We start from the raw sequence: 20,000 nt of genomic DNA, 5'->3' as shown, positions 1-20,000 counted from the left end.
CACCTGGGAAACTGCAGCATCAGCATGTCGCACAAGGCGGTTCATTGAGGACGGTCTCTCCAAGTTCGAAGAGATGCTTGCCCAGCAGTCCGTGGCGAAGAGGCCCAAAACCAAACAGATAGACCAGCATCAGTCTTCCCCTGTGTGTAGTGCGGAAGGGAATGCAAATCCCTATTCCTAGGTCTATTCAGCCACACCCAACACTGCAATAAAACCCCTATCCAGAGCGCGACTCCATAGTCTCTCGAGACTGACGGATGCCAATGAATATGCTGCTTCCATCCAAGATCAATGGGATGCGAATTATATACAACAATTTATGTATGTATGTATTTATTATTATATAATTAATTTGAATTATAATTAAAGCATGTCACAAATCTTTGTATTTATTGAATTGCAATTAATGTAAATACATGTAATTGCATTTAAATAATGCTGGTAAAACACAAGCATTAAAGTTCAGCTCACTATAGGAATGAAAGCACATTTCACCATGTAGACCAGCAGATGTCACTATGACACCGTTAATGGGCTCTCACAGTATGCATTTTTCTACTATCTAACTAAATGTTATTTATTCACATGTACTGGAGGTTTTTCCAGTAGAGGGTCTGAAGAAACCAAAGGGCAAAAAGGCCTTAATTTAAATGTGATAGCCAGCATACAAATGTACACCACGTCCATTTGGTTACACCATTACACTCTCTGAGTTATAAATGATTTTACTGTGTGCCACCACTTATCAATGTAACACATTTTAACCTAATTTCCTCCATACTCTTTTCAATATTGATGAGCTTGTTTCCACAATGAACAATGCAGATAAGCAAAGTTTACTTTAGGAATACCAGGCGGTGCAGTTCAACCGGCTGTACGCCCGGGGCGAGTTGGTAAAGGGGCGACTCGTCTGGTATTCATTTAATTGAAAGAGCAGCATTCTTGATGTAACACACAATCCTAATAAAACAATTATTACAGAGAGTGTGGACAGAGAAAAGGGGGGATGAGAAAAAGGGTGAAAGAGAATCATGCACGGAGAGAAATAATGAGGGTGTTACAAGTAAGGAAGGACACATCAAAATGACCATTATCACAGTCAAGCTGAGGCTTATCAGATTTATTCTAATCAAAGCCTCCGATTGGATGCCAGGCTTTATGACGAAACGAGTCACACGTGGTGACGCCAGATGAGTGACGAGGGTTGATATGGTGTAATCCATCCATCCATTAAAACAGATTAAACAGCAGTACAGCACTCAGTGTACAGTGTGTATGAGTACATTCGTACTTTTGTACGTATGTAGTACGTGTTTGTATGTACGTGTGTGTGCGTCAGAGAAAAAGACGGGGACAGAGAATGGGAGAGGGAGGGGAAAAAAAGAAGGCGTTCCAATAATTTGGATGTAGTTGTTATTTAATCACAAGCTCCTTTATACTTCCTATTGGTTAAACATTTATACGCATTAGAATGTTCTTCTAATGCATAAGGGGCCATGATTTTTTTTTAATTACTTTTTTCATTTATTGCTATGTTTATTTTATTTGAAAGTGAAACATTATGCCTTTATGGAATGGAAAGATGCACATAACCTCATTGGATCAAAAACGTATTGTACTTTCTTCAGTTAGAGAAAATAAAATCCTCATTTCCCCACAGACCTTTTATCTAATTGCCTGCTGTTCCATAAAAAGGAAACCCTGCTCAATTAGTAAATGTATCTGTCTGTATTAATTACACTAATTACAATTAGTACAGTGCTCTGCAATTATTATTCTTTTGCAAATAAATCTAAAAGCATATGTTGTTTTATTTTCTGTTCTTTTTCCCTGGTGTTTTATATTGTTTTATTAGAGGTATGCGTTTTTGTTTGTATATATGCTTTTTTCCCTTATATGTTCTTTATTTTAATTACTGCTATGTCAGATTTGGTTTTCGTGTCAAAGATTATATCACTATCAGACAGACAATGGAAACAAGCCATAGTTCTTTCCTGGGTTTAAATCCTCTAAACAGACCTGTTTTAAGGACGGTATTGAACTGTGCTCTGCTGTGCTTGTCTGTTAACCCATTTTTATTGTCTCCACCAGGCCGAAGGCATGGGGAGAGAGTATGTTTTGCACTCCGTCCGTGTGTCCGTCCGTCCGTCCTTCCGTCCGTCTGTTACCAGCTAATCTCCGGCACCGTTAACCCGGTGGATGCCAAACTTTGCACACACACTCCCTGGATGCCAACGATGAACCTCTGCCCCACATTTTCCAGAACGGCCTGTTATAGGGCCACCATGAGGCAGCTTTTCACATTTCTTACCTAAAACTGCACCGATCTGCGTGAAACGTTGCATGCACACTCCCTAGAGGCCAAGGACAAACCTTTCACCTGCATTTTCCGCATCTGCCTTTTATAGCGCCACCAATAGGCCGACTTTTGTAAAACACATTTTTTTATATTACTCCTCCAGATTCTGTCCAAAAATCTCACAAATCGTTACACAGTATCTCTATGGTCATGTGCTCAAGTCAGATCTGTCCGATATTTCATATTCCATCCTAATTGGCTATAATTGGCTTTCACAGTTTGCAAGATTGCCCCGTTTTGAACAAAAGCCTCAAATCATGAACGCAGCGTGCAATTTACGTGAAATATTTCACACATTTTCTTACTAGGCTGAGGAATATATCCCACCCTTTTCACATTGGCCTGTTATAGCGCCACCAGCAGGTAGATTTTTGCAAAACACATTTTTGGAACAAAATGCCTCAAATCATCCAATTGCCATCAAAGGCATTTTGCCAAACATCACACACACTCCTATCCTCCTGGTGGAGACCTGTGCCCAGAAGGGCACTTTTTCTAGTTTGACCTGTTGTGACCTATACCTTTCAATCCGGGAGCTACCGGGAGATACAAAAATGTTAAGGTTTTCAGAAAACTCAGATTAGGTTTTAGAAGGCATTTAGAATCGTCCCCAGGTCTACTCTAAATGGGTTAATAAAGTATTCAATAAATCAATCACTTGAAAATCTCAATAAACAAAGTAAAAACAAAAGAAAATAAATAGAGATACAAGGTTTCTGCCCGAACAGCAACGATGTACAGTGTACTGTATGCACTATGAGTGTGTGTGTGTGTGTGTGTGTGTGTGTGTGTGTGTGTGTGTGTGTGTGTGAGAGAGAGAGAGAGAGAGAGAGAGAGAGAGAGAGAGAGAGAGAGAGAGAGAGAGAGAGAGAGAGAGTGTGCAGAGTGTGCAGAGTGTGCAGAGCGTATGTGTGTGGAAACCTGTCCCAGGCGATAGCCTCATTGCCATCTGCTGCCTACTGTACAGCCAAACGCACTAATACCCAAGTAGTACACGCAGACCACAGAGGACACAGACCACAGTACAGAATGTGTGGGGGTTCTCTTGGGTTCCCATTCTAGGGCTGTGATTCTCCAACAACACTGTAATGAGACATGTCCAGGTGTGCCTTGGGATTTTGTGACAACAACCACGCATTATTAATGCAAAGAATAATACAAATGTAATAATATCTGTACTTTGTGCTCACTCATTTCCTGATCGAGAGCATTGGGAACCATACATTGGTGCACAACAAGTTTGAAAACCACTGTCCTAGACACTGTAGTAACGAGTAGACTGGCTCATGAAATATAAATTACGCAGAATTCTCTTTTCTGCCACCAGGCATCGCGAGTAAACTACCGGTAACTCCAGGGATATTAAGGTGCCTTAAAGTGCAGACAGCTTCTATAAATGTGTCATCTGGAGCTATGTTTTTTTTTGTATTCTACCTCTGCACAAGATTGGATGTTTTACTGTGTCATATACAATTTGGCACAGTGAGGACGACATTGAAATACATGGTGGTGGTGAACATATGTGACCAGATTTGACTGAGAGCCTGCCGTCGTGCAAATTCCAGCTTTTCCCCAAAATGAGTTAATAGCACAGGCAGACTCTTCACATAGTAGAGCATGTCTGAAATAAGTGTCAGAGCTGTAAATATGAAATAAATGCTTAAACATGTAGCTAGGTGTAATGTTAGAGACCACAGAAGTGAACCTTTCAAGCCTGTTTTCTCAACTCGCTGTTTTCTGCAAGACTCTATAAGCCATATCTCCAAAACTGGTGGGTCAAACTGAACAACCAAGTGTCAATTTGAAGCTATGATCCCCTGTTTTCATATGACATGAAAAAAACGAAAATTCAAAAAAGTCCCTCAGTCAAATTTGGTCAAATATTTCTGGAAAACCTTTCCAAAACAGTATATCTGTCTTGTCAATAGCAGAAGACAATGAAACCACATCATATGCCATACCAAATTATGCCATACCAAATTATGCACCACCACTGTTCAGCAAAAGTACTGCATGTCACATCCTATAATAAAGGTATGACAGTGTGTGTGTGTGTGTGTGTGTGTGTGTGTGTGTGTGTGTGTGTGCGTGCGTGCGTGCGTGCGTGCGTGCGTGCGTGCGTGCGTGCGTGCGTGCGTTTGCAGGTCGTTTCATATCTTACCTGGTGATGTCATCGTCTCCCATCATGCCCCTGGGCAGTGGTGAGTATCTGGGTGTGGTCAAGGGGGCGGGGCTTACGGACTGGCTGCCTCCCAAGTAGGAAGGACTTATATGGTTGTCTTGGTGAGGCGAGTAGGCTAGAAGGACAACACAGACATTTTCACTTTGCTTTTGTATTAAACTGTGAATAATCAACGTGAATTGTACTGTACACTCTCAAGAGTTATGGGGGTCTGAGTACGTTCGAGTTTATTTGTTTGAATTAATTTCGATCTTTTAGGGTTTTGTGTATTACGGACAGTTCATTTATTATCATGTCATGGTAGATGATTGTGAATGTACAGTAGTTTAGTTACAGTAAGTGTGAGTGGTGTCAGGAAGTCAATTCAGCAGACCAAATGGTCCCATTCTGGTTATCGGCTGGTTACATAACCAACTTAACAGCAACTGGGTCATACGATGGCATGGCTTTTACTGAAAAGTTACATCGGAATATCAGGCTAACGTTTTTGATTCATTTTAAGTCATTCATAGTCAATGGTCATAATCTTATAGATGAGGTGGCAATCGGGATTAAATCAGGTGATTATTAGTTTTGTACATGTGCTGGATAAAACTAAATCCTAGCAGCTTTCCTTAAAAAGAAAAGAAAATGAGTCTTACTATCAGCAGAACAGAGCACTGCATGTAAAGGACAACAATAGGATTATACTATAGAATACCTCATGTTAGTATAAGTATTACGTACTGCAACAATGTGTGTGTGTGTGTGTGTGTGTGTGTGTGTGTGTGTGTGTGTGTGTGTGTGTGTGTGTGTGTGTGTGTGTGTGTGTGTGTGTGTGGCACGACATAATTGTTGACCTATTAGCTAAGGACATAAGTTCATATGTTTCATCATCTGCCAAAATGTATAAGCACTCAAGTGTTTCAACTGCCATGTTCATGCACAATAATGAAAATTATGCCTTTTCAGATGTCACAGCTAATACACCAGATATTGTTGTTGTTGATGAGGACAGTAGAGAAGTGACCATTTTGGAAGTGGCATGTAAATTTGACCAAGAAAGGTAAGGAAGAGGTATTCCTTACCAAGTTGCTTAAGTACCAGCGTCTTAAGGATGCTATTATACAGCTTGGCTACAAATGTAAACTACTTGTGTTCATATTTGGAAGCCTCGGTAATGTCCATAAATCAGTCGTGAGGGGCCTTGCAGATTGCAGGCATGCCCAAGCCGAGAGCTAAGGCATCGGCAAAATTCTGTTCAGTGTCTGCAATAATTGGCAGCCGCCATATATGTACACTTGTTGTAGAGTTTTCCAAGTTTTCGTGCGTGCGTGCGTGTGTGCGTGCGTGTGTGCGTGCATTTGCTTGTGGTTGTACTGTATACTCACAGTTGGTGACATCAGGTGGGGGGAAGTTGTCATTTATGAAGACGGAGGTGTGTTTGGCCACACGGAGGTACACCACGTCAGGGGTTGCCTTCAGAGCGGCCACCGCATCCTCGTGAGTAACGTCCTCCAGGCAGGAGTTGTTCACCTGAACAAACACACACAGACATACAGAACAGTACAGTAACCTACGTTCAATATACTGATGCATAAATACATAGCCAGTACTGTACGTATACATTCACTAACAGTAAATCCAAGCACACGCATCCAACATACATTAATACATCGATGCTTATTCAAATATACGATTACGTACATATTATAACTAATAAGCATGGGGATGTTTGATGTTCTTAATCGTATACATGTCACTAATGTGCGCATCAAGAAATATTTGATTACAAGAAAACGCAATAGCGCTTTTTGAAAAGCATGAATCGAAAATGTGTTTAATCTTCAGGTGTACTTAAGTACATCTGTGAGGATGACTGTTAAAGTGATGCCTAATTTAGGCACTCCGTCACCTGACGGTGTCCCACGCCGAAAAAGTCACTCACAACATGTCGTAGCGCGACACATTGCGAGCATATACATCTGCCTTTTCCAGCGTGGGACACCGTCACATTAAGAAGTATAAACCAGACATAGTCTATAATCCAAGCTATATATAGGGAAAGGGTACGGTATCTCTTATTAGCTTCTATTTCAATCAGGCCAGCCAGTCGTTCTTAATCAGTACATTGTATGCTGTAGCATTACTGTCACTTCATTGCTCACCACTTTTAAAGTGCAGTGTAGTGGTGCATGAGGGCAGACATCAGATACTGTGCATTTAGTCGCTCTGATTATGTCATGTAGAGGAAATGTTATACAGTAGTTACATTCCACAACACGCACAGTATAGATAGTGTCTTGCCCCGTGGGCAACGGGTTTAATTTCAGTGACTGGAGCAGAGCAAGCCCAGGAGAGAACAAGCAAGATGTTTGATGCTATGAAGGGAAATTAATTTTGTCTTTGTTTATGTCTGTCTTATGTTGTACTACAGTGTTTGCTTTTTCTTTTATTTATTTATTTTTCTTAAAGGACCACTTCACCCCTTTTGCAACCAGATCTTATTTGAATGTTTGGGAGACAAGAAACACTTGTCTCCCTTCCTTCCTGGACTACATGTTGTCTCAGTAAGACAGCCCTCTCCCTCTCCATAAAATGGGGTGAGTGCAGCAAAGGATTATGGTCATTGTAGTAATCCAGCAGTGAGAATGTGACAGTTGTGTGCAGTAGAGTTGAAGAGGTGTACGGGTGGAGGAAGGATGGAGAAATAAGAAAATGTTTTTTTCTTACGCCCATTAGTTTGTCCCCTATCTGTAGCCGTCCATCTTTGTGAGCAGCCCCGCCCTCGATGATTTTTGTCACATAGATGCTGTTGTCACCTGGGACATGTTGATTGCCTACACCACCTGCTATACTGAACCCTAAGCCTGGGAGAGAGAAACAAACAAACAATAACATCAGTTCAGACAGAAACACTCACTTCAAAGTAGATTAACCATTTATTGCAACAAATGGAATACAGTTAAACTTGGCATTAAAGGCTGCCCTCTGGAGATGTTCTCTGGATTTTGTCGAAGCAGCATGCTAAGCAAAATCAGGGAAATGAAGCAAATTAAAACCCCCATGGGGATACAATAGTAATACATAAGCAATACATTGACATTGATATTTAGCTTGAATCAGCAGACATAAATTCACTAGTATTTGACCCTATCATTCATGCCAGACTCTGATCAAAAGGTGGAGGCTGGGGTGGTGGAGGCAAGCTTTGCCAGCAGCAACAGCAAGCAAGCTAGGCTGATTGATACAATCAGCTGACAGACGGCTGAGGCGTGCAGACTCCCGTGTATGCATTAACGCCGTGCTTCATTATGCATGCATTGTGAAATGTTTGATTTACCTGGTGTAATACGTGTGACTATTACACTATAACGATAATATGACTGTAACTGTTAACTGTACAATCGATTGACAAGTAGGTTAGAATATAATAGGCTAGACAGACAATGGCATCCACTACTCATAACAGATATGATGGGTAAATGCAGAGGACAAATACCACATTATGTGCAGTGCAAATATACTGTGGCAAAATACCACAGCAACACATACCCGCCTGCCCCCCCCCCCCCCCCCCCCCTCCTGCCCTACTTCGTCCTATGACAGTGTCGAGCAAAAGTCGCGAAACTACGAGATCTACTAGCTCGCAATGCGTCCTGCTTGTTATAGATCTGCTATTTTCGCTATTTGGGAAAAATGGCATGCCCAACACAGACTGAAAATGGTCTGTCTGTAGAAGAAGCTGTTAATACTGCCATTATTCAAACTCCTGATTTGAATGCTTCTGTGAAAAAAAGAAGAAGAAAATGATCTGTCTGTGAATAATGGTATATTAATATGACCATAATTATGAATCAATTTGCTCTACCGCCGTGTCACCTTTGGGACCTTTGACCAGTTTAATGTCTATGATTCTCTCGGAGAGGCTCCTCCTGCGTCGTATGTACAGCCTGACCAGACCTCCGGCCTCCTTCAGCGCCTCCACAGCTCCACTGTGGGTGACCTCCCTGACGTCTGCTTCGTTCACACGAACTATGCAGTCGTTTACCCTGCAAGTGACATGACACACACACACCACCGTCAGCCTCAGAATAGAACTATGCAGTCGTTTACCCTGCAAGTGACATGACACACACACACCACCGTCAGCCTCAGAATAGAACTATGCAGTCGTTTACCCTGCAAGTGACATGACACACACACACCACCGTCAGCCTCAGAATAGACTTCGGTGCTTCTCACCCTGTCCTGGATCAAATGGACCCACCCATATCCAGAGTGTTCGTGGCCCACACATCTGACCACTTAACACGGCGACTTTTACGGCTTTTTTTTTTCCATTCAGACTTTATTTTGACTTTTTTTCTCACCGGGTTTACATTAGGTGTTGATTATGTGCCAAAAAAGCCCATTATAAAAAAAGAAAAATCCATTGTGCACGTCATGTGCATGTCGTCACTTGCACACTGGATTAGAGCAATTAAAAAAACATTTTTTTTAAAGGCGTCCAAGGCAATCTATGTCATATGTCAAAAGGCGTCCTGTGGCATGGAATGAGTTTTTAAAAACCTTTATTGTGTGTGTGTGTGTGTGTGTGTGTGTGTGTGTGTGTGTGTGTACCTGAGTCGTCCATCCTGGGCTGCAGCCCCTCCAGGTATAATCTTGGTAATGAAGATAGAGGGGTCTTCTCCAATATGGGGGTTATCAGTGCCCCCTGCAATACTGAAACCCAGGCCAGAGTTACCCTATACACAGTCAGTCAGTCAGTCAGTCAGTCAGTCAGACACACACACACACACACACACACACACACACACACACACACACACACACACACACACACACACACACACACACACACACACACACACACACACACACACACACACACACACACACACACACACACACAGAGAGAGAGAGAGAGAGAGAGAGAGAGAATTGAGGGCATTCTTATGCAAATATTTTGTGGGTTATTGTCTCCACCAGGCCGAAGGCATGGGGAGATCGTTTTGCACTCCGTCCGTGTGTGTGTGTGTGTCCGTCCGTCCTTCCGTCCGTCTGTGAACAGCCAAACTTTGCACACACACTCCCTGGATGCCAATGATGAACCTCTGCCCCACATTTTCCAGAACGGCCTGTTATAGCGCCACCATGAGGCAGCTTTTCACATTTCTTACCTAAAACTGCACCGATCTGCGTGAAACGTTGCATGCACACTCCCTAGAGGCCAAGGACAAACCTTTGACCTGCATTTTCCGCATCTGCCTTTTATAGCGCCACCAGGAGGCCGACTTTTGTAAAACACATTATTTTATATTACTCCTCCAGATTCTGTCCAAAAATCTCACAAATCGTTACACAGTATCTCTATGGGCATGTGCTCAAGTCGGATCTGTCCGATATTTCATATTCCATCCTAATTGGCTATAATTGGCTTTCACAGTTTGCAAGATTGCCCCGTTTTGAACAAAAGCCTCAAATCATGAACGCAGCATGCAATTTACGTGAAATCTTTCACACATGTTCTTACTAGGCTGAGGAATATATCCCACCCTTTTCACATTGGCCTGTTATAGCGCCACCAACAGGTTGATTTTTGCAAAACACATTTTTGGAACAAAATGCCTCAAGTCATCCAATTGCCATCAAAGGCAAACATGTTTATATTACTCCTAAACATTTTGCCAAACATCTCACACAGTCCTATCCTCCTGGTGGAGACCTGTGCCCAGAAGGGCACTTTTTCTAGTTAATGTTAACATTATTACCACTACTGACGTTTAATGTGTAGAAAATAAAAAGCATTTTTGATCAATCTATCATCATCATTATCTTCGTTTTCGTCATCGTTATCATCATCATCATCATCATCATCATACATTGTCCAGAGTTAGACAGATCTAGGTAAGATCTTCAGAGTACCACCAGGAAGACCAGTGTAAATGCATGGAAAGAGTGTGTCAGCGAACCTGTGTGTGAAGGTGTGTATGTGTGTGTTAGTATCAGGATCACAGAATGACAGCTTTCCTTCATTCCAGTCCAGCTGGACTCTGATCCTCTGAGCTTTCTGCTTCACTGAGAGATCAGTGAGTGACCCTGAGGAGGCTGCTGTGTATTTACCGTCACATAACTTTATTCTCCAGAATGGACCCCTTGTGTCTCCCTTCCTCTGAAAGGACTCTGCTAACACACCTACTACCCAGACTGTATTGTCTCCAACCTCAACATCCCAGCTGTGAGTCCCTGAGTTAAAGCCCTCAGAACCAAGGACAAGGCCCACCTGGTCAAATCTCTCTAGATTGTCAGGAAGCTTCTGTTCCCCTCCACGTCTCACGCTGGTCAGATCATAAGACAGGGTGTATACTGGATGGGCAGTGTTGGGGTCCAGAACGACAGGAGTGTAGGAGACAATGTCCTTCATCTTGTCCCAGACTCTGAAGGTCAGTTTGCCCAGGTGTTTGGCCACGTCTATCAGTGCTCCTGAGACCGGCTGTGGGTCCTGCAGTGTGAGCTGGACTCTCTCCATCGAGGTCTTGTAGTTCTGCAGGAATGAGATGTGTTCAGCTCTCAGCTCCTCCTCTATGGCTCTGATTGTGTGTGAAACGGTTGATATGTCTCTGTTCAGACCCTCGATCTTCTCCTTCATCATCTGACTCTTCTGCTGCTCTTCCTCTCTCAGTTTGGTGATCCTGGCCTCCTCTTCATCATGTAGAAACTGATGAAGCTTCTTAAACTGTTCCTTCATCTGCGTCTCTGTGTGTCGGGTCTGGAACGTAATGTCTTCTGCTGTTTGGTCATAGTTTGTTTTAGTTTTAATAAAGAGCTCCAGTTTGTCCTGTAAAGGCTTCAGTGATTTCTGGACCTCCTCCTTGTGATCCAGAGCAGCTTCATCGACGGGCCTGATTCTGTGGCCGGTGTGTTTTTTAGAATCTCGACACACAAGACACACTGGCTGTTGACATTCCAGACAGAACAGTTTGAGTTTCTCAGCATGCAGACTGCAGAGATCCTCAGATCCTGCTGATGTTCTCTGATGTCTCTCCTGTGTGAAGGCCTCACACAGGTTCTTCAGAGCCAGGTTACGAGGTGGACGATCCGTCGAAGATATTGCCTTACAAACTGGACACTCCTTTATTCTCTTCTCTTGCCACCAGTCCTGCAGACAGGCTTTACAGAAGCTGTGGCTACAGGACAGCACAACGGGATCTTTAAAGATGTCACAGCACACAGGACAGGAATAGTCCTCTTCCGAGAGAGACAACTTGGAAGCCATTTTAACAAACACTCGCTCACGCAGTCAACACAGAACTCTGCCAGTCAGTCGTGGTAACTCTCCCTCTTCCAGAATGTTCCCTGAAGTTTACTTTCACTTCTGTTCTGTCCTGTTTCTTGTTAAAGTCCATTCAGTTGACAGACAGAGTCAGCAGCAGGTTCCAGTGGTCTGGGTCAGTATTAACTCCTGTAGTTTTTGGAAAGACAGTCTGTCCTTCCTCACTGGACGTCGTTGTGTGTTTGATCTGAATGTGAATCTGATCACACACACACACAACACACAACACACACACACACACACACACACACACACACACACACACACACACACACACACACACACACACACACACACACACACACACACACACACACACAATCCACCCTGACAGGAACTAGCTTTTTCTCATTCCATTCTGGGAGAGAAAGAAATGCAGTGCGATTTCAAGGGGGAGTGGTTAACCACGCTAGGCAGGTTCGACCGGGTGCAACTCGGGCGACCGTGTGTCTGTCTGTGTGCAGCTACTGTACCTGCGTGAAAGTTTGCATGCGCACTCCCAGTACGTCAAGGAAGAACCTCTCTACTCCAAATACTTTACTACATTTTAAATCACGGTGGCACTAATTGTCTCCACCAGGCCGAAGGCATGGGGAGAGAGTATGTTTTGCACTCCGTCCGTCCGTCCGTGTGTGTGTGTGTCCGTCCGTCCGTCCGTCCGTCTGTGAACAGCTAATCTCCGGCACCGTTAACCCGGTCGATGTCAAATTTTGCACACACACTCCCTGGATGCCAACAATGAACCTCTGCCCCAGAATTTCCAGAAGGCCTGTTATAACGCCACCAGGAGGCCGCTTTGTGCAAAAAACATTTTTGGACAGTACACCTACAGATTTTGTCCAAACATCACGCAAATTGGTACACAGTCTCTCTAGAGCCATTCAACGAAACGGGTCTTTCAGATTTCTCAGACTCCATCCTGATTGGCTAAGATTGGCTTCCAAAGTTCGCAGGAGTGCTCAGTTTCAAACAAAATGCTGCAAATCATGAACACATCGTGTGATTTCCGTGAAATTGTGCACGCACATTCCCACTAGGCCGAGGACGAAATGCCACGTGAAGCCTCATGGTGGCGATATAACTCGCCGAAAAGTGTTTTTACCTCCAACTGCACAGATCTGTGGATAACTTTGTATGCCAACTCCCTAGAGGCCAAGGAAAAACCTTTGCCTGGAATTTTTCACATCTGCTCTTTATAGCGCCACCAGGAGGCCGACATATGTAAAACACATTTTCTAATATTACTCGTTCAGATTTTATCCAAATTTCACGCAAATCGGTACACATGCTCTCCATAGTCATGTGATCAAGACGCGTTTGTTTGATTTCTCATAATCCACCTTCATTGCCTACGATTGGCTTCTAAACCTTTCAGGAGTAGCCCGCTTTGTACCCGTTTTGTACAAATTGCCACAACTATTCAACGCAGCATCCGATTGCGGTGAAACTGTGCATGCATATTCCCACTAGGCTGAGGAAGAAATGCCACTTGACAATTTTCAAATCAGCCTCATGGTGGCGCTACAACAGGCCAAGCCGCGTCACACACACACACACACACACACACACACACACACACACACACACACACACACACACACACACACACACACACACACACACACACACACACACACACACACACACGTTTATATTACTCCTAAACATTTTGCCAAACATCACACACACTCCTATCCTCCTGGTGGAGACCTGTGCCCAGAAGGGCACTTTTTCTAGTTTACAGCTGTTATTTGCTGTGCCTTTTCATATAAGTACTGAAAAACTTCAATTTGTTGATCACATTGTTCTATCTGCCTGATAGTGATGTCAGGGTTTTCTAAAACCTGATCCCACCAAACCAACCAAACAATATGTGTTAATTAACGACCCAACACCACCTGAACCCGACCTGTCCGATTGCGTTTACTGTGGCTGGGGTTGACCTGTACAGTACACGACCCTGACCCACGATAATTGCGTCCAAAGCTTTAGACTCTGGCCATACCAAATTATCTTCATTAATATGCAACCATCCTACAAGTTTCACTCCCACTCCTGTGCCACATTTCCTGGGTTGTTTGCATAGTCTTTGTTGTTATTTTGACCAGAATGCCTGGGTCCGTGAGGCTACTCAGTCAGTGTTCTGACTGGGTAGCGTTACGTTACTTCCGTCACAGTTGTACCAATGATACTAATGTGGCTCTGTAGCAGAGCCTTGCCAGTGAGCCAACAGTCCAACACCCTGATTCTGTTCTAGGCTAAATGAACAGAAACGTATAGATGAAAAAACAAGATATTCTTTCAAAAGTGTACAGAAAGTGTCAAAATTATGTTTTTATGTGGCCACACCCACCAGTTCATTAAGTATAACCTGGGTTTCACCTTAGCACAACCCACCTGAGCTTAAGCCTCACCCACAGCTGTGTGTTGTATGATAATGGGGGAGGGGTTAAGGGGAGGGGTTAGGGTTATGATGTCACAAACATTGTGTATTTTCGATTAGGCCTTTTGACTCAAAGGCTTTCAGCTTTCAGGAAGAAACCAAAAATACACAGGGAAGACATAGTTGGGGGTCTATTAGAGTAATTTTAACTCACATAGAGGCATAGACACATACAAAACAGAAAAAGTGCAAAAGTCATGGCACTCCATCTTTAATTAGTAACATTGGTAAATTGTGAAGGAAGTGACACAGTCACTACAGTCACACATGCTTGCTTGACTGAAAGAGTAGAGTCCCGTCCACTTCCGTTCTATGCGAGCCAATAGAGCGTCGCAGTCCCGCCCCCTACCAGGGCCCAGGAAATGATTTGCCATTCATTTTCCTCATAGACTTTTCAAAAAGTATTTATTTAAAGACCTTTTAAGACTCGTACAAAGCCAACTCTTGTCGTGACAAATCATGACAACAAACACACTTTTTTGGGCCGAACAAAGAATTAGAAAGAAGAAAAGAACGGCAGGTTACAACACTTTTTTTGTTGTTTTTCTTCTTTGTAATTATTTGTTTGGTCCAAAATATTGTGTTTATTGTCATGATTTGTCACGACTCGAGTTGGCTTTGTCCGCGGCGTAACCGTCTTTAAATAAATACTTTGTGAAATGTCTATGGGAAAAATGCATTGGGAATCATTTCCTGGGCCTGGCGTCGTCATGACAGGGGGCGGGACTGCGACGCTCTATAGGGATGGAGCTAGGGATGATTTCAACAAACTCCACAGTGTGATATTTTGGCATGCGATGGCTAATACCCTTCAGTCACACAGGTGTGACTGTGACCATAGTCATACCCTTACACAACAATTCATGTCAATATGGCTCCTGTGAAAAAGGTTACAGCTGTAGCTCCCTCCCTGTGTCTTCATCTCCTGCTTTCTCACTTTCTATGGGGCTGTAATGTGTGTGTGTGTGTGTGTGTGTGTGTGTGTGTGTGTGTGTGTGTGTGTGTGTGTGTGCACGCACACGCGTGTCCATATTATCCTTGAAGCAGAGCTACTTAAATAGACAGAACCAGGTCACAAGAGAATACAGAGAGAGAAAGAGAGAGAGAGACAGAGAGAGAGAGAGAGAGAGAGAAAGAGAGAGAGAGAGAGAGACAAAGAAAGCCTCAGGGAGAGAGGAAAGGAGGGAAGGAGGGGAAAGAGGCAAATGAGAGTTAAAGGGGACCGTGAAGGAAATTAAAATCCAATAACTAAGACATAAGAGATGGTGGCGGTGTCACAATGTGAGCAACACACTTGAGCTGACCAAATGGATAGGTGAGAGACATGGTGAGTTTAGCCGGAGACAATATGTTTTAGCCCCTGTCCGTCCATCCATCAGTCTGTGAGCAGCTAATCTCTTGCACCGTTGGACCGATTAGGATGAAACACACTCTCACAGTAGGGCAAGGAAGAACCTCTTTCAAATCGGCCTCAATGGTGATGTTATGATAGGCCACTTCACGTTTTGGCCTAATAAATCTAACTTTAAATGTAGGACATACAAATCCAAATTATTTGCTCCAAAATTTTACGCCAACATTTTCTGATAAATATAAATTGAGTTTATTGTATTTGAAATGTAATAAAATTGTTTACATTGGATTATCCAACTCAAGCAAGGCTCTGCATGTGTATCTGTATACTGTGATGAAATGAAAGGAACCTGCCCCCTTAAACCAACCACAGTACTGTATGGTGTTGAAAATGATCAGCACTAATGTCAAGTATACGATGAGTAAAGATCTTACCCTCTCCAGTGTGATCTCCTCATACTCATAGTCTGCTTCTGTACCATTGACCTAATATAATGAGAGATAGAGACAGACACACGCACGCACGCAGATGTGCACACACACACACACACACACACACACACACACACACACACACACACACACACACACACACACACACACACACACACACACACACACACACACACACACACACACACACACACACACACACACACACACACACACACACACACACACACACACACAGAGAGAGATGGAGAGACCAAATGGAAGAGAGAGACAAATTAATGACCCATGATAGATATGGGACAGTTGATAGTGGGTTAGGGTAGCATTGGTATGAACTGTTTAACCACATACAATTGGCTGGGTGCAAATAGGCTATAGCCAAGTGGTTAAGGCGCGTACCACAAAGGCTCTTTGCTCTTTGACCAGCAAAGGTCAAATCCCTGTCAATCCCTGACTCTCCACACTGTGGACTGCCAATAAATGCACAAAAAGCCTAAATAAATAACTAAAAGTAATTTTTTCTTTCAATACAGTTCCAATATGATATTCACTTACAGTATACAAAATGCATGCTTCCATGAACCCATTGAGACCTGAGGCCGAAATGTTCACAAATAGCAGATGTAAATGTTCACATGCTCGCAGAGCGGCACAAAGTGACACGCTGCTATTTTTAATGGCCAAAGCAAAAATCTAAAATGACACGGATGCTTTCCCGGTTTTAATGGGTTACAAATAATGAAATTAGGCATTTGTTAGAGAACGAATGGTAAATGTATTAAATATTAAAATGCTCAAATAAACCTGCAATTTTGAGGGAAAATAAAAACATGCGCATTCCTGGCACAATCGCTAACATAGCATGGAATATGGTGTGTGTGTACACACACACACCATACACACAGAGGATGGCATTAAATCTGATCTGAATAGAGCATTATGTTTTGTTTTCTACTAGGCTTATACTGGGGGATGAATGTCCTCTCCCCTCTCCCTGCCTCTGCACAACCCCCATTTTATAACTACTGTAGTCGCACGCACGCACACACACACATGCACACGCGCGGCCAAAAAGCCAAGTTACATCCCAGTGGGTCATGTAATCCCATTGGCTGTATAATCTGTCTCTCTCTGCAGTCAGATTAGTATATCATTTGTATTCCTGCCCATTCAAAAAGCAAAGCACAAATCTCAGCCACCTGCATGTAACAACAATGTGATGTACTGTTGGCCTATGTGTGCCACAGTGGTTTTCCAATGTTTTCCACGCCAAGGAACTCCAAATTAACGTATTCAGCCACAAGCCCATTGTGTTGTTGAAATGTTTCAAGAATATTCCACGTTTTTAAACGATTCTTTTGAAAATAGCAGATTTACAAGAGATCATTTGAAATCCCTACTGTCTACGTAGGTCAAATGGTGAAAATGGAACATAGAAGTAACTTTTTTTTCTCCCTGTGTTCAGTACGTCCCATTTGCTAAATTTGTAATTCTCTAAATTCTCTAATTTGTACTAGTGATAGTATTCATCTTGTCTATTTGGGTTACTAAAAACTAAAATCCATACTAGAGCGTATCTAGTCATCTCGATCTGCTCCAGCTGATTTCAGGTTTTTATCCCAGTCAGTCATTATGCTAAATTACTCTAATGTGAACAACATTGCACTATATTTTATTTGTGCTGTTTGTGCCAACAATATTTCACTGAAGGAGAAAAACAGGCATAAATCATGTGTCCCTGGTGGTGTCTCTCTCTGTGCTGTTTATTTTTGCAGAGTGGTATATTCCAGGAAGAGAAGCAGGGATTCCACAGTAATTACATAATAAACCTATCTGACAACATACATTGATTCCCTCTGACAGTTCTGGCTACCAGTTGAATGGTTTTCCAATCTAATTATTATGAGCCATAAAAGACACCGCCGGCGGTAAAGGGAAACTTTGCCCGATTTTCAAGCTAAAATCCCATTGTTCTGATGACAGGCGATAGTGTGTCAACATTATGATGTCTGGTGCTCTCAGAATAGGACGAACGTTTCAGCTCAAGACCAAAAAGAAAAATTAGATGTTTGTCAGGGACCCAAACCCAAACAAGATGGTGATCTGCTATTTTCACTACTACTCTTTATTCTTTTACTGAGCTCCTAACATCGTCCCTCACCTAGTATCAACTCAATCTGAGCTTCAATTCAGAGAAAAACACTGCTAAAGATCGCACTTATAATGGGAGTGGACGGAGGGAAAACATTTGATTCTAAAACAGTTAGTCCCAATACTTGATTCTGATTGGCTGGTTTCTGATTAGACCGCATTGTAAATCTAATGATAATCTACACCTTAAATCAGTTTATATAAATCCCAGGTGCGTTACAGTGATCCAGCATATCTGAACTAGGGAAAGGAAGCGCTTGCAGTGGCTCAGGGGTAGAGTGACCGGATAGCAACCGCAAGGTTCCCAGTTCAAACCCGGGCTCCCCCAGAGTTAGTGTCGAATTGTCCTTGAGCAAGACTCTGAACCCCTAATTGCTCCCGATGTGCAGGTTGGTGCCTTGCATGGTTTCCTCCAGCATCGGTGTGTGAATGCGTGTGTGAATGGGTGAATGTAATGCACAATCTCTGTAATCTCTGTACCAACATCAATACAGAATGGAATTGTGGACATAATCTTGTCCAACGACAACAAAATATTTGTTGGATCTGAGAGGCTAAATCTCATCTGTGGTCTGTGGCTCAAATACCCAATAAATAATGGGCCTTGATATGAAAAGGGTTGAAAACCACTCTTCTAGAGTATGGTCATACTTACATATGGGGGGGTGTCGACGGTGTCTGTGTTGACCACCACTGGAGGGGGGTTGGCCTGCAGGGAGACAGAAAGAACACACAGGCAGACTGAGAATGGTATAATGGAAACACAAAACAGATGTGTTCAGGTAGCGAGAATTAGGTAGACACATGCACTGACACACAGAAGCGCGAACACACACACACACACACACACACACACACACACACACACACACACGCACACACGCACACAAACAAATCACATTAAGGAGCTTTTGAGTTGAGATTTCACGAAAAACATTGTATATGCATTGCAAACACCACACACACACACACACACACACACACACTCGTACCAATATGACAATGACTTACTCGTCTTGTCAGAGTCGCTGTGTTTTGGTACATGTTGAATGCATCTGCTACAAATGACCACCATTGAGGGACTACATTCACTGCATGACATACTGCACTGTCCTAATAGAGGATAGTATTAGAAGGTACTTCACTGCACTGGACAATGTCTACAATGTAACTCACTGCACTGGACAATGTCTACAATGTAACTCACTGCACTGGACAATGTCTACAATGTAACTCACTACACATGTTTTACTACACTTGTTGGACGACGCTGTGCTCTGCTGTAATTCACAACGCTGTCCTGTACTGAAGCACAAGGCTACATGTCCGGTCTGATTAGCTCATCCATCTATTCACTGTTGCTGTGAGAGCTAGCTATGAAACAGATATCCTGAAGGCTGTAAGCTGTTCATTTGTCAATTTCATGTACCCTCAGTTTGCAGCACATGCACAACCCTTTTCCCTCTCCAGTCTAGTGGCCTTCTGTTCTGTCACCAGCCTGTGCCAGCTATCTGTTCTCCTCCTAGAGCCTCTGGACAGGTCAGACACAGCCACAGACCCCCCACACTCTCTGTCTCTCTTTCCATCTAGATAATGTATTTTCCCCCACCAGGCTAATACAACAAATATGAAGTTAGTCAGTCAGGGTATCTTTAGGCAGTCCACTGTCTCAAGGTCCAATCTTCTCCTCACAGCCACAGAAAAGACCAAATAGCCATGTGCCTGCCGTGCTGCTGTCTCCCCT

The 20,000-nt window shown here is 43.1% G+C and overlaps 2 protein-coding genes across 2 annotated transcripts in view; both read right to left on the bottom strand.

Annotated features, from left to right (window-relative positions):
* LOC306926641 (disks large homolog 4-like) overlaps positions 1 to 20,000 on the bottom strand; it is a 144,580-nt gene that overhangs the window by 34,904 nt on the left and 89,676 nt on the right. Inside the window, exons 5-11 of the mRNA XM_079506012.1 lie at positions 18,912 to 18,965; positions 16,088 to 16,138; positions 9,144 to 9,268; positions 8,403 to 8,572; positions 7,254 to 7,390; positions 5,912 to 6,056; positions 4,521 to 4,656 (exon numbers count right to left, since the gene is read on the bottom strand). Coding sequence (XP_079362138.1) covers positions 4,521 to 4,656; positions 5,912 to 6,056; positions 7,254 to 7,390; positions 8,403 to 8,572; positions 9,144 to 9,268; positions 16,088 to 16,138; positions 18,912 to 18,965 — 818 coding nt within the window. The remainder of the gene's footprint in view (positions 1 to 4,520; positions 4,657 to 5,911; positions 6,057 to 7,253; positions 7,391 to 8,402; positions 8,573 to 9,143; positions 9,269 to 16,087; positions 16,139 to 18,911; positions 18,966 to 20,000) is intronic.
* On the bottom strand, positions 10,417 to 11,866 carry LOC306927256 (E3 ubiquitin-protein ligase TRIM39-like; the record flags this gene model as incomplete). The annotated part of the gene is made up of 1 exon (XM_079506966.1): positions 10,417 to 11,866. The coding sequence occupies exon 1, from the start codon at positions 11,797 to 11,799 to the stop codon at positions 10,417 to 10,419; it is 1,383 nt and encodes a 460-aa protein (XP_079363092.1). The 5' UTR covers positions 11,800 to 11,866.

This window comes from Electrona antarctica (genome assembly GCF_951216825.1).
Source record: "Electrona antarctica genome assembly, chromosome: 7".
NCBI lineage: Eukaryota > Metazoa > Chordata > Actinopteri > Myctophiformes > Myctophidae > Electrona > Electrona antarctica.
The sequence above is the reverse complement of the archived record's forward strand: the minus strand, read 5'-3'. Positions and strand labels throughout refer to the sequence as shown.